Genomic DNA, 14,081 nt, shown 5'->3' with positions numbered 1-14,081 from the left:
TATATATATATATATATATATATATATATATATATATATATATATATGCTGGATCCTATTGCCTGTACTTTATTTGGGATTTTGAATAGAAATTCGTGAGACTTGCTGTAGTTTTAGTTTTAGTATCAATATTTATGTCATCTTCATAAAAAGGATTTGGAAGGTTTTTTTTTTCTTTCTGTGGTATGAAACATTTAAAAAACATAGTAATGATCTGTTCTTCGAAAGTTTAGTATTATTCCCCTGTAAAATCATTTGGTTTCAGTACTTTATTTTGGGGGAAGGTAGCTCTTTGAAAACTTTGTTTTATGGAAAATGGTGAGTTTAGATTTTTCTATCTCTTCTGAATTTAATTTTGGTAATTATATTTGCATGGAGAATTATGTGGTTATTTCTCCCTTATCTTATTTTGTGTATAGGCATCTTCTCCTTCTGCCCTTCTCCTCAAACTAAGTTTACTAATGGTTTTATCTATCTCCCTCCCAAAAAACAAACTTGGTTTATTAATTTGTTCCACAATTTTCTATTTTCATATTCATTATTTTTTGTTTTTAATCTTTATTATTTCCTTCCTTCAGCTCTCCTTAGGTTTGTTTTGTTCATCTTTTGTTCTTAAGTTGCATAATTCATTTATTTGCAGTTTTTCTTGTTTATTAATACAATTTAAAATAAATTAATATAAAGATATTAATTTTCCTTTTAACACTGTATTTTTTATAGCCCATAGGTTCTGATATGTAGTATTTTATTATTATTATTTCCTACACATATTGCGATTTTAGTTTGGATTTCCTCTTCACTCCAAATTTATTTAACAGTTAAAAATTTCCATTAGGTAGATACTTTTTTTCCTCTGGTTTTGTCATTTATTTCTAGTTTTATTGCAGGGTGTTCAGAAAATGTTGACTGAACTATTTGTACTTTTGGAATTCACTAAAGTTTTAAGTTTGTGGCTTAATATATGACTGACTTTTGTGAATATTCCATGAGCACTTAAGGAGGGTGGATATTTCATACATACATATGATCATATTTCTCTTAAAAATGTTGATGCTATGTTATTTGGTACATAAGTACTCAAAACTGATATATTTTCTATAGCTTCCCCCCTCCAACAAACCTTCTGTACTGAATATTGTCCATATGTATCCATATTCTCTACTCTTTTCTGCTTTGTGTCTAGCATTAAAGTGACATTCTAGTGTCATTTAGTGCTTTTTGCTCCAAATTAAACCTTGTCTGATATTAAGATCATGTTTTTTTTTGGGGGGGGAGTGGGGGAAGGTTCATTTGCCTAGTCCTTTGTCTTTTCTTTTATTGTCAACCTTTCTGAATAACTTTGTTGCAGCTGTATCTTTTTAACACAGCAGAGTTTTTAATAGGTGAGTTTAGCACACTTTATTGATATGACAGATATATTTGTTTTTATAGTAACATATACTCTATTTTCATAGCCTTTTTTTTTTTAGATTTTATTTATTTTTTTGACAGAGAGAGAGAGAGCTCACAAACGGGGGAATGGCAGGCAGAGGGAGAGGGAGAAGCCAACTCCCCGACAAGCAGGGAGCCTGATACAGGGCTCAATCCCAGGGTCCCGCTATCATGACCTGAGCCAAAGGCAGAGGCTTAACTGACTGAGCCATCCAGGCGCCCCTCATAGCTTTTTTTTTTTTTTTAAGATTTTATTTCTTTACTTGAGAGAGAGAGAGGAAGAGAGAGAGAGAGAGAGCATGCACGCAGGCAGGAGCTGGGTGGCGGGGCAGAGAGAGGGAGAAGCAGACTCCCCACTAAGCAGGCAGCCTGACACCCCAGGTCCTCCATCCCAGGACTGTAGGATCATATCATGACCTGAGCTGAAGGTAGATCTATTTTCACAGCTTTTGAAAAATCACTATACTGTATAACTTCTTGTTCTATATAAGCTTTTACTGTCATAATTAGAAAGGTTTGTATTTGTTTTAGTTTTTATAACTACATGTTTATATAATTCCCTTAAGTTATTTCCTTAGTACTATCCATTAACGAACAATAACAAAAACCTTCACTATAAACAATGACAGAATTTGTATTTTTCCTTTCTTACTCTTCCCCTCCTTCTCCTGTAGTACTCAATTATTGTTTATTATATTATCTTTATTGGAGTTTGCTTTTATACTTTTTAATGTAATATATCCCTATTATTTGTCACTTTCAAATAATTTCATTTGAATGTCAGCTATTAAGGATGAGGAAGTAAATGTTATAGCCAAATTAGATCACTATTAGTCCTAAAGTTCCACTGTATATCATATATGATTTAAATAATACCTTTGTTCTCATGAAAGGTAAAAGAATTGGTAAGATATTCACTGTAAGGGAATTCTTCCGAAATTCTGCTTTGAGAAGAGATTAATCATTTTGGTCAGATTTATTTATATTAAGGGCACAATGGATATAAAAGGAATTCTAATATTTTAATTATGATTCCCCTGTCATTATTCCTTATGAAAAGCTCAAGGTTATACTCAGAAATTAAATACTCAGAAATTAAATATGAAGAGATATATTGAGGTATTCATCTTGGGCAAGATTTCCTACCCGCTATCATTCACCATTATATTGAGCTAACTTTGCAGACAGAAAATGTTAGATACTTATATAGGTTAGAGACAGTGATTTAAGATAACATTTTTCCTTAAACAAAGATTGGGTTGTTCTATACATAAGGTAATGGCATTGTTCCAGTAATTTTCTTGAGCTTTTAAATAGGATGAACTTACTGTTCTTTTGGAAGGATTTTTGGCTTGCAATTTTTCCTGAGTTACAAGTCAGTGGTTTTTAGTCTAGAAATGTCTGCCTTTCCCAATAGAATGATTAAGGGATCAGGGATTTATCTAGGGCTAAATGTACTGAGGAGTGCCTGAGGCATTTAACATAGCCACTTGAGAAAGGGAAAAAAAAATCCTTTAACTTTTGGTACATGAGCTCATCTCAAAAAGCCTCCTATGCTGGATATCTTCCATTTGCCCTTCTAGATCACTCTCTACTTTTCTCTACCCCTATTGCCTGACAGAAGATAGAAAAAGCCAAATGTGATCATGGGACAGACATGCACAAGAAAAATGGCACAAGGAAAATGGCACAACAGAGGAATATACCTGCCACATGGCTGCAAACATCACTATCATTTTCATTGTGTCCTCAGTGTACTAGTAGAGTATATATAATCACAGATTATATACAGTGAGAACGATACATTTTGTTTATCCATTCACCAGTTAATAGACATTTTAACTATTTCCAGTTTGTGGCTATTATGAATAATGCTGCTGTGAACATTCATGTAAATATATTGGTGTGGACATGTTTTCATTTCTGTTGGTTAGATTTCTGGGGATGGAATTGTTGGGTTACATGGAAGGTGTATATTTAACTTTTTAAGAATTTGATGAACTATTTTCCAAAGCGGTTGTATCATTTTACCTTCCTGTTAGCAATGAATGAGTGTTACAGTTTCTTCCCATTGTCACCAACACTTGGTATTGCCTGTCAATATTGCCTGTCTTTTTCATTGTAGCCATTCTAGTGAGTGTGTAAAATCACCTTTGTTTTTCTTTAGATTTTATTTTGAAATAATTATAGATCCACAGAAAGTTGCAAAATTGTAGAGAGGTCCTGTGTACCCTTCACTCAGTGAAGGGTGGTTTCTTCCAGTGGTTACATCTTATATAACTATAGCTCAATTTTAAAACCAAGAAAATGACCTTGCTACAATGTTTGCATTGAGTTTATACCATATTACCACACCTGTAGATTCACATCTTGCTAGAGGTTTGTCAGTATTATTGATCATTTTGAAGAATCAGCTTTTTGTTCACCAAACTTCCTTTTCTCTGTTTTTAATTTTATTCATTTATACTTTTTATTATTTCCTACCTTGAGCTTGCTCTGGGTTTATTTTGTTCCTCCTTTTCTAGTTTCCTGAGGTAGGAGCTTATATTACTGATTTTGAATTATATATTTCCATTTCTAATGTAAGCATTTAGTGCTATAAATGTCCCTCTCAGCACTCCTTTAGCTGGATTCCACAAATTTTGACATGTAGTATTTAAATGTTCATGCAATTCAATATATTTTAAAAAATTCCCTTGCCATTTCTTCTTTGATCCATGAGTTATCTAGAAATTTATTGTTTAGTTTCCAAGTGTTTGGAGATTTTACAGTTATGTTTCTGTTATTGATTTCTAGTTTGACTCTATTGTGGTCAGAGAGCAAATTGTGTATAACTTCAATTGTTTCAAATTTTTTGAAGTTTCTTTTATGGCCCAGGATATGGTCTATTTTGATAAGTGTTCCATGGGTGCTTGAAAAGATTGTGTATTCTGTTCTTGTTGAGTGGAATATACTATAAATGTTGATTAGATCCTATTGGCTAATATTTTTCCACATACTTGTAGATTTTCTTTCTAGTTTTTCTATCAGTTGTCAAGAGGACATCTGAAGTCTCCAGCTATAATTGTGGATTTGTCTATTTCTTCTTACAGTTCTATCAGTTTTTGCTTCGCAAATTTTGCAGCTCTTTTGTTCAGTGTGTACACATGTAAGATTGCTATGTCTTCTTCTTGGTTTGACTCTTTTATCATCTTTTAATATTCCTTTTTGTACCTGATATTCTTTGCTCTGAAGTCTACTTTATTTGATATATTAATATAGCCACTTCTGCTTTGTTTTGGTTAATGTATCAGGGTATATCTTTTTCCATCCTTATACTTTCCAACCTACTTCTGTTGTGTTTGAAGTTAGTTTCTTATAGATAGTATATATAGTTGGGTAATTTTTCCCCATTCTACCAACCTATTTCTTTTAACTGATAAACTTAGACCATTTTCATTTAATGTAATTATTGGTATGTCATCCTGCCAGTTTATTTATTGTCTTCTGTTGTTCCCTCAGTTTTTTTGTTTCTCTGTTTTCTTTTACCTATCTGACTGTGGGTAACTCAAAATTTTTAAAGATTTTTTTTAGAATTCTGTTTTGATTTATCTATAGTGTTTGAGTGTCTTTGTATTGATCTTTAAGTGGTTGCTCTAAGTGTTGTATTATATACATAATTTATGTAGAAGGTCTCTTTTCTTTTCCCTGTTTATAATGCAATTATTTTTAATATTTCCCCTATATACATTAACAGCCACATCAGACAATGTTACAAGTTTTGCTTTAACTGTCAAATATATAATTTAGGAAACTCAATAGAAAGTCTATTATATTTATCTATATTTTATTCTTTCCATTGTTCTTTCTTCCTTCCCAATATTACAAGATTCTTTCTTTTATAATTTCCTTTCTGTTTCAAGAACTTCCTTTACCATTCTATTAAGGTAGGTCTGCTGATGACAAATTCTCTTAGTTTTCTTTTATCTAAGAATATCTTTATTTCTGATTCATTCCTTAAGGATATTTTCACTGGATACAGAGTTCTGTGTTACGGGTTCTTTTCTTTTAGCATTTGAAAAATGTGAATATGTGACACTACCTCTGGCTTCCATGGTTTCTGATGAAAAAAGCTATTGTTACTTGATTGTTTTTCCTTTCTAGGTAAGATGGCAGTGCTCTGCTTTCAAGAGTTTGCCTTTAATTTTTAGAAGTTTGATTATGATGTGTCTTAGAACAGATTTATTTGCATTTGTCCTGTTTGGGGCTCACCAGCCTCTTGAATCTTTAAGTTTATAACTTTTTACAAATTTGGGAAATTTTCAGTGATTATTTCTTTGAATATTTTTTTCAGCCCTGTCCTTCTTCCCCTTTCCTCTTGAACTCTGATGACACGAAGGTTAGATCTTCTGTTATAGTCTTACAAGTCCTTGTGGGTTTGTTCATTTTTCAAAGTCTATTTTCTCTCTGTTACTCAGATCAGGGAATTTCTATTTTATCTTCATGTTCACTGATTCCTTTCTCTGTTCTCTCCATTCTGCTGTTGAGGCCATCCATTGAAGATTTTTGTTTTTAAAATTTTGGTTACTGTATTTTTCAGTTCTAAAATATCTATTTGGGGGCACCTGGGTGGCTCAGTCAATTAAGCATCTGCCTTCGGTTCAGGTCATGATCCTGGAGACCTGGGATGGAGCCCCTTGTTGGGCTCCCTGCTCCCCTGCCCCTCCCCTTCCTCCTCCTTCTCTCTCTCTCTCCCTCGATCACTCTCTCTCTAATAAATAAAATCTTAAATAAATAAAGATAAAATGTCTATTTGGCTCTTCTTTACACTTCTTTTTCTTTGGTGGGACTTTCTATTTTTCCATCTTCCAAGTATGTTCATAACTGCTTGTTGAAGGATTTTTACAGTGGTTGCTTCAAAGTCTTTTTCAGATAATTCCAATATCTGTGTCATCTCAGTGTTGGTGTCTGTTGTCTTCTCCTTCAAGTTGAGATTTTCCTGGTTTTCTTTTTTTTTTTTTTTAAGATTTTATTTATTTATTTGACAGAGAGAGAGATTGAGAGAGTACAAGGAGGGGGAGGGGCAGGCAGAGGGAGAGGGAGAAGCAGATGCCCCTCTGGTTCTTGATATGACAAGTGACTTTTTATTGTATTCTGGACATTTTGGGTATTATAGGACTTGGGATCTTATTTAAATCTTCTGCTTTAGCAGGCCTCCCCTGATACTGTGCTAATGGGGGAAGTGAGCCAGGCTGGGTGTGAATCTGGCTTCTGATTCTGAGCCCAGAAGAGAGGGTGCCTTGTTACTTCTGGGTGGGAGTGGAAGTTCAGGCTTTCTACATGGTTCCCACTCACACCCTGGGATGGGGAAACTTCATTACTGTCAGATGGGCATAGAAGTCCTGGCTTTCCACTAGGCCTTCACTGACATCACCCTGCCTTGGAGGTAAAAAGCTACCTCATGTAGGCCGCTTTTGGGCAACAGACTTGAGCAATGGAATGTAGAGCAAGGCAAAAAGGCCCACAGTGACCCCAATCCCTGGCTGAATACAGGCAGGTCTATCAGGAGACCCACCTCAAAATATCCATAGGCCCTAACTGACCAATGGGCTACTTACAACTAGGCACAGTTACCAAAAAAGGGAAAATTTCATACGTCCTCATACCTCCTCACCTTCCTGCTTTAAGTATAGTCCCAGCCACTGCCTCCTTGTAGACAGTCTCTCCTTTGCTGTCCTGCTCCCTGCTCCCTTGTGGATATATTCAATAAACTTCTATCTCTTTTTTTCTGCCTTGGGTGAATCCTTTCATTGCCCCATGCCCACTTCCACCCCATCAGTTTGCTCCATATTTGGGGGCCCCCATCTGATTGAGAGAGACACCACACCTTACTGCAGCTCCCAGAGGGCCTCCACTCTGTCTCCTCAGACACCATCTCCATAGGGAGGGGCAGAGATACCCTGTTAATGTTGGGTAGGTGGGTGGGAGTTCAGGCTCTGTTGTCATTCCCATAGACCCTAGGGGGAGGAGGTCTTATTCCCACCAGGTAGGGATAAAAGTTGTGATTTTCCACTAGGCCTTCTCTGACTATCCCAGCAGCAAGGCTACCTCAGGAAAGGGATGCACTAGAACTTCTGAAGTCTTTCCCATTCCTGTGATTCTGAACTTTATATAAGTGAAGATTTGCATTTCTTTGAGGAGGAGGAGAGACAGTTGTCTATGTGTGAAAAGCTTCTTAAAAGCACTGCCCCAGCCCAGCATTTGCTTTCTGAAATCTTAGGGGGTTTTTCACCTGAGTCCTATGGGGAACTGTAGAGAAAATATTTTCATGTGTCTTCACAGTTAGGCTTTCTGATCAAAAAAAGCTAGAACCCTGGTTAAAGGACAAGTATTGGAAATTAAAGGGTGATTTACTAGCCAGAGACCTCTGAAGACACTTAGACTTGTTTCCCTGTATTTGCATTTCAGAGAGGGATGAAAGGGGTCAGTTGCTTACATTCCAAAGGACTGTTAATGCCAAGATTTCTCTCCATCTCAGGAGTGGAGCGGGGCAAGATGTGACCTATTTACACTCTCAGATTAATAATTTTGGAGTTCCTCTTCTGCAGTATAAGCTGTGGTGTCTCTCTAGATCAGATGGGGCCTCCAAATGTGGGGCGATGATCAGGTGGAAGCCAGTGTGAGGCAGCACAAAGGAGAGAGAAGTTTATTGAATACACCCGAAAGAAGCAGTGGGCAGGACAGCAAAGGAGAGACTGCCTGCAAGGAAGCAGTGAGTGGGGCTGTACTTAAAGCAGGAAGGTGAGCATGTATGGGGATGAATGGAATTTTCCCTTTTTTGGTAGCTGTGCCTGGTTATAAGTAGCCCATTGGTCAGTTAGGGTTTACGGATATTTTGAGGTGGGTTGTCTGATAGGCTGGTCTGTTTTCAGTCAGGTGGTGGATGTGTGCCCTTCTGCCTTCATCAACTTTCCATTGCTCAAGCCTGTTGCCTAAAAGCGGCCTCTACATAAACCCCTCATGTGCAGGGTGACATCTGGCTCTCCTTGTGTTGCCTGTGGGGTATTGAGTGTGAGAAATGGGCACAGTTATTGCTGTAAGTAATACTAACTGTGATCTCTGCTCCAGAATCCTCATATTTGTTTTCAGGGTAAAATGATCAAATATAGATATACTCACCACAAAGGGAAGGATGCACTCGTGCTGATTTTGTACCACATATAAGCTGAAGAGGGACATGCGGCTGGGGCCCATCAAGCTGCAGGCTAGAGAGAAAAAGTTCTGCAGAGCCTCACAGAGGTTGGAGCAGATGTCAGCCCACAATGGTAGAGCAGTTTGCACAATGAGAAGCCTTGGAGGTTGCTGGTAAATCTGCGTGGGAGTGGAGGGTCCTTTACCAGTGCTTCGCCCATGATACATGGTAACCAGACCAGAGGTGGAACTGCAGACACTACCTGGATATTCTCTATACCTACAAGGAAGGAAAGAGAAATCACTGGCTTTCATAAAACTGAATTATGCTTGGTTGAAATGATGAACACAGGCCTAGAGGACTAGACTGGGTACTAACTCAAGTTTCTCTAGGCTAGCCCATCTTAACAGCTTCCAAGGGACCTAGATGTTTACCTGTAGTGCAAGGCTGAGAGTGCTTACAGATGCTGAGTGGAACTAAACAAAAAGACACAAAGACCAAATTTCAGTCTTAAAGTAAGCTATCTGCTCTCATGAACTTTATTTCTTTATCAGCATTTATTATACTGTATTTTATAATTTGTTTCTATGACTGCCTCCCCAATACACTGTGAGCTTCCCAAGGCTGGAGAACTTGTCTTGCCAACTTTATCTGTCAGTGTTTAACACAGTGTTTATTTGCTACATAGTAATTCTTTTTTTTTTTTTTTTAATTTTTTTTTTTAAATATTTTATTTATTTATTTGAGACAGAGAGAATGAGAGAGAGAGCACATGAGAGGGGGGAGGGTCAGAGGGAGAAGCAGGCTCCCTGCCGAGCAGGGAGCCCGATGCGGGACTCGATCCTGGGACTCCAGGATCATGACCTGAGCCGAAAGCAGTCGCTTAACCAACTGAGCCACCCAGGCGCCCTACATAGTAATTCTTAAAAATAAAAATATGACCAAGTTTTCTCCCACAAGACCCATTCAAGACCCTTTATGACTTGACCTTCAGCCTTATATGTTTACAAAAATCTAGAGCAAATATCTTTTTTTGGGGGGGGGAGGGACAGAGGGAGAGAGAGAATCTTAAGCAGGCTCCACACCTAGTACAGAGCCTGACACAGGGCTTGATCTCACAACCCTGAGCCTGCTGTGGGGGCTTGATCCCCGGACCCTGGGATCATGACCTGAGCTGAAGGCAGATGCTTAACTGACTAAGCCACTCAGGTGCCCCAAAGAAAGTATTTTTTAGATTAAAAAATTATCTCTGAGAACTGAAATAATTCTATATAATTGCCTGCTAGCTAAAGAATGCAGGGAAAATAAAAACTTATTTGATTTCCCCAGGTCCAAGAGAAATATATTATTTATGATAATTTTCAGAAACACTTTGGAATTTAGGATCTTGAAAAGTGATCTATTGAGTGCATAGATAAATGTGTTCCTTAAAATCAATCTGTGAAGTTATTCCCCTTCAAACTTTCCTTTTTGGTCAGTGGAACTCAGCATTTGTTTATTCAGCAATTTTTTATTGAGCTCCAATTATGTGTTGGGTACAGCTGAACAAATAAGTGAATAAATATGCTAACCTATTAAAAGTAATCTTGAACTAGAAACCCAAAGCAATGACTAATGTATTCAGCAAGGAAGCACATATCATAATATCTTTTAACTGTACTTTTAAATTAAGTGCATGGGATCAATGTAATGCTGAATTTGAGACTAACACACAGATTCACATAGACAGGTACCCAGACAGAGGTCTTATTTAATGTAGAATGAGCTTCTACTCCCCCTCTCCATCTTCCCTCACATTGGAAACTCTTGTTATTTTAGCTCATGGGCAGTTCTAAGTTTGCATGGTTCCAATATTTACAAATCTCTTGCTACAGTTTAGTTAATTGACACCAGTCCCCATCAACATAGTTCAAATTTCAGTTACCACGGAATATTAACTGTAATTACATAAAATATAAATCACAGCTAGCTCTTCAGTCCACAAATCACTACAGAAGGAACAGATGCTCATCATGATTAGTGATCAGTTATGTCACTTTTTTCAAAGTTTGTCAGTGACTGGTTCCTTCAGACGCTTATTCAGTTTAAGCACAGGCAATAAACTGTGTAGTTGTTTTACCTCCTTGCCTGCTAGTGATAAACCCATGTGACATTTTACAAAAAAAAGAGGGAATCTGACAAAATTGGCCATTTCAAGATGAAAGTGTAGCAAAGAAATGACACGTGGTGAAAGTTGAACTGAACATAAATGGAGTTACAGAAGAAAAAGCTAACTGTAAGAATGCTGACAATGCCAGCATTTGATAGACTCTAGATAAGCAGCCAGAGGACTTTGTGAAGGTGAACTTAACATAAATGGGGAAAGTGGTTGTGACAAAAAGTATGAAGATGGCCCAGAGAAAGTGCCACCAGCAAAACAACTTCATATTAAAGGAACTCTCGGAGCTGTTTTACAAAATTGAAAGTACAAAGGATATAATGTTGGAAGCTGATCCAAACTTAGAAAGGAGTGTGACAATTAGCTAAGGCACAGAAAAGATGCTTGCTTGATCATAAGTTATACCATGAGAAGACAAGCACAAGTGCTGTTCAAACTATTCTTGATAAGTTTTTTTACAAAGAAATAGGACATTCTGATATCCAATGTTTTCAATGTTTTAAATTACAGTTTGCTGAATAGATACTAGTTTTACTATTTTTTATTTCCCACTTATAGCTGATAGTAAGACAGATTTTAATATTTTGACAATTTTGAAAGGTCCTGGAACAAATATAACTTTTCCCCATTGAGTAAGATCACTTTGAACGGTTTTAGCTTGCGCAAGTCATTTTCAGATCCCATACTTGTATGCAATTCCAAGACCGTACTTCAAATGAGGTAAGAGGCAGCTCTCTTCCCTCTACTCTCTAACATGATCAATGCATGCATCTGATGCATCTGGGCATAGGACTAAGCAGGATGTGACTATTTTTGATCCTGTACTCTCCATTTTTGCCCAAACACTCACTGGTGTCTCTCTGCAAACTGGTCAAACCTGGAACTGGACCTTGAACCACCAAAAGCCATCAAGTTATTCCTTTACTAAAAACCCTTCAGTGGCTTCCAATTACATTTGGAACAAAATCCTTATCCTGGCTCCGAAGTTCTGCATGTATCCTTCCCAAGTCTCCATCCTCATGCCATACCATCCCCTGCCCAGCGCCCTCCCACCCTACCCCACCCCTAAGGCACCTTTCAGGTCCACAAACTCGTGGGCCTCTCATTGTGGCTCCTGAAGCTGCTGGAAGTTCTTTTCTATCATTACCCTCCTTAACCCCTACTCATCCTTTAGGTCTCTGACTTTAGGTCTTTATAGGTTAGGGCCCCTTTACGTGCCCTCACAAAAGTGCCTATACTATGCCTTTATAGCCCTTATGACACTGTGTCTGATAAATGATTCAATGGTTCTCCCTCCCGCAGGGCCGCATTAAAAATTTCTTGGATCTTAAGCACTTTTCCCTTCGTGAGGCACTTCCTCATTAAAAAAAATAAATAAAAATTAACTAATAGATTTTCGTGGGCCCTAAAACTTTTTCTCTGATATAAGAAAAAAAATCAAAACATGTTCTTTGGCCCTAAAGGGTCACCGTTTTCTTGACTTTACAAGAGCTTCAAACATTGTCGTGGCCCCCCCCAAAGCGTCCAGGGGTCTAGGCACCGCATCTACCGTGCCTGGCGGATTGGCAGGCCAGCCCTCAGGCCTGGGAGCGCCCGCCCAGTTGAGGTGGCGTCGCGGTCCTCAGACACGTGCGCGGAGGGGCGGCTCGGGACCGCGGGGGGTTAGAACCAGTGGGCGTCGGTACTGCCACGGCCTGGACCACCAAAACCTGCCTGAAGGCGGCCGGACCTCGGCCCAAGCCCACCTGCGAGGCGCTCTCCGCCGCGTTCTCGGGGCGGTCCTCCCGCTGAGGCCCTCAGCCCTCCTCCTGCCCAGAGGCAGGGAAAAGTAAGGGTGTTCCCCCTTCCTTGGGAAGGCAAAACCCCCATTACCTGGTCCTCCGGGATATCGGAGTGTGCGCGCGCTGAGGAAGGCGCCCCCCGTCAGGCGGACGGCGGCTGCGCGGGGCTGCTCACTGCGCGCGCAGCCTCAGGGGCCGCCTCAGGCTCTACCTCAGCACCGCAGTCTCCAAGTCCTTGGGCGCCAGGGAAATGGCCCTACTTTAGCCCTGAGATAGAGTTTTGGATCTCTGTTGAGGATGTTATGCTAAACTTGACACTTCCTCGTTAGCTAATTCCCAACCCCAATTAAATATTCCAGTAACGCCCCCCCGACATTCCAGTGGCACCCCCATTGTGTCCTTAGCTTTAACCTTTCTCTTCCACATCGTTGATTCACTTATTCAGTCGGTCACTCTTTTACTCAGTAAATACTTGTTGAGGGCACACTATGTGCCAGGCACTGTGCTAAGATTGGGGTTCGGTGGACACACACTGGTCCCTGCCCTCATGGAGTTTAGTCTACTTTCAAGAAGCTCTTTCAAGTCTTCAAACCTCTACATTCCAAGAGGGTCTGCCCCTCTCTACTCATGCTCATTTTCATTTGCTTGCTGTTGATTCCTACAGTCCCTTTGACAAAATCCAGTGGAGATAGGAGTGTCCTGGTGGCTTGCTGTATCAATCTCAAATGTCTATTTTCCCTTCTAGACTAAGCAAGTTGAATTCAGGAGCCGTGTTTTGTGTGTCTTTGTGCAGGGACCGTACTAATTTTCTCTGTATCGTTACCATTTTAGTATATGTGCTGCCCAAGGGAGTACTACAAACCGTATTTTAATCATCTTCTTACCTCTGGTACCTTTAAAAATGCCTAGCATATAGTAGGTCCTCAATAATATTGAATGAATAAGCCAGAATGTGCACTTTAGAGAGATTACCCTGATGGCAATATGAAAAGGGAGAGATTGGAGGCAGGTTTTGTTGCTGTCATTTTAAATGAAACTATTGTATCGTCTAGGTGAGCAATAATAAAGTCCTGAACTATGACGATAATGGAAAGAAAAGGACAAGTTTAAGTTATTTATGAGGCAGTATTAACAGGACATGATGACTGCTTACATGTGGATGTGGTAGCCAGCCTCCAGGATGGACCCCTGCAATCCTTGTATTCCACTCTTGTGTAGTCCCTACCCACAGTGCATGAGGGTTGGCCTGTGGGACCGAAAGAATATGGCAGAAGTTACTATATTTTACTTCTGAGGCTAGATTATAAAAGACATTGTGACTTTCACCTTGCTTTTTTGGATCATTCGCTCTGAAGAAGTAACACTATATTCTGAGGACATTCCAACAACCCCATGGAGAGGTCCACATGGAAGGGAATTGACACTTACTGCCAACAGCCGCTATCAACTTGCCAGGCATGGAACTAAGCCATTCTGGAAGTGGATCGTCCAGCCCTAGTCAAACATTCAGATGACTGCAGCCCCATCCAGTAACAGGACT

General features: G+C 39.1%; 1 protein-coding gene and 1 non-coding gene across 2 annotated transcripts in view; both read right to left on the bottom strand.

The window, feature by feature from the left end:
• Positions 1-8,829, bottom strand: part of LOC110588822 (meiosis 1 associated protein) — a 48,956-nt gene extending 40,127 nt beyond the window's left edge. The window contains exon 1 of the mRNA XM_021699215.1: positions 8,590-8,829. Within this exon, the coding sequence (XP_021554890.1) occupies positions 8,590-8,829 (240 nt within the window). The remainder of the gene's footprint in view (positions 1-8,589) is intronic.
• Positions 8,830-13,289: 4,460 nt separating this feature from the next.
• On the bottom strand, positions 13,290-13,396 carry LOC123326091. The gene has a single exon (XR_006540875.1). It is a non-coding gene; the product is annotated as a U6 spliceosomal RNA (small nuclear RNA).
• Positions 13,397-14,081: the final 685 nt, after the last annotated feature.

Source organism: Neomonachus schauinslandi, chromosome 10 (genome assembly GCF_002201575.2).
Source record: "Neomonachus schauinslandi chromosome 10, ASM220157v2, whole genome shotgun sequence".
Lineage (NCBI taxonomy): Eukaryota > Metazoa > Chordata > Mammalia > Carnivora > Phocidae > Neomonachus > Neomonachus schauinslandi.
Note: the sequence above shows the minus strand (reverse complement) of the source record. Positions and strands in the feature narration are given on the sequence as shown.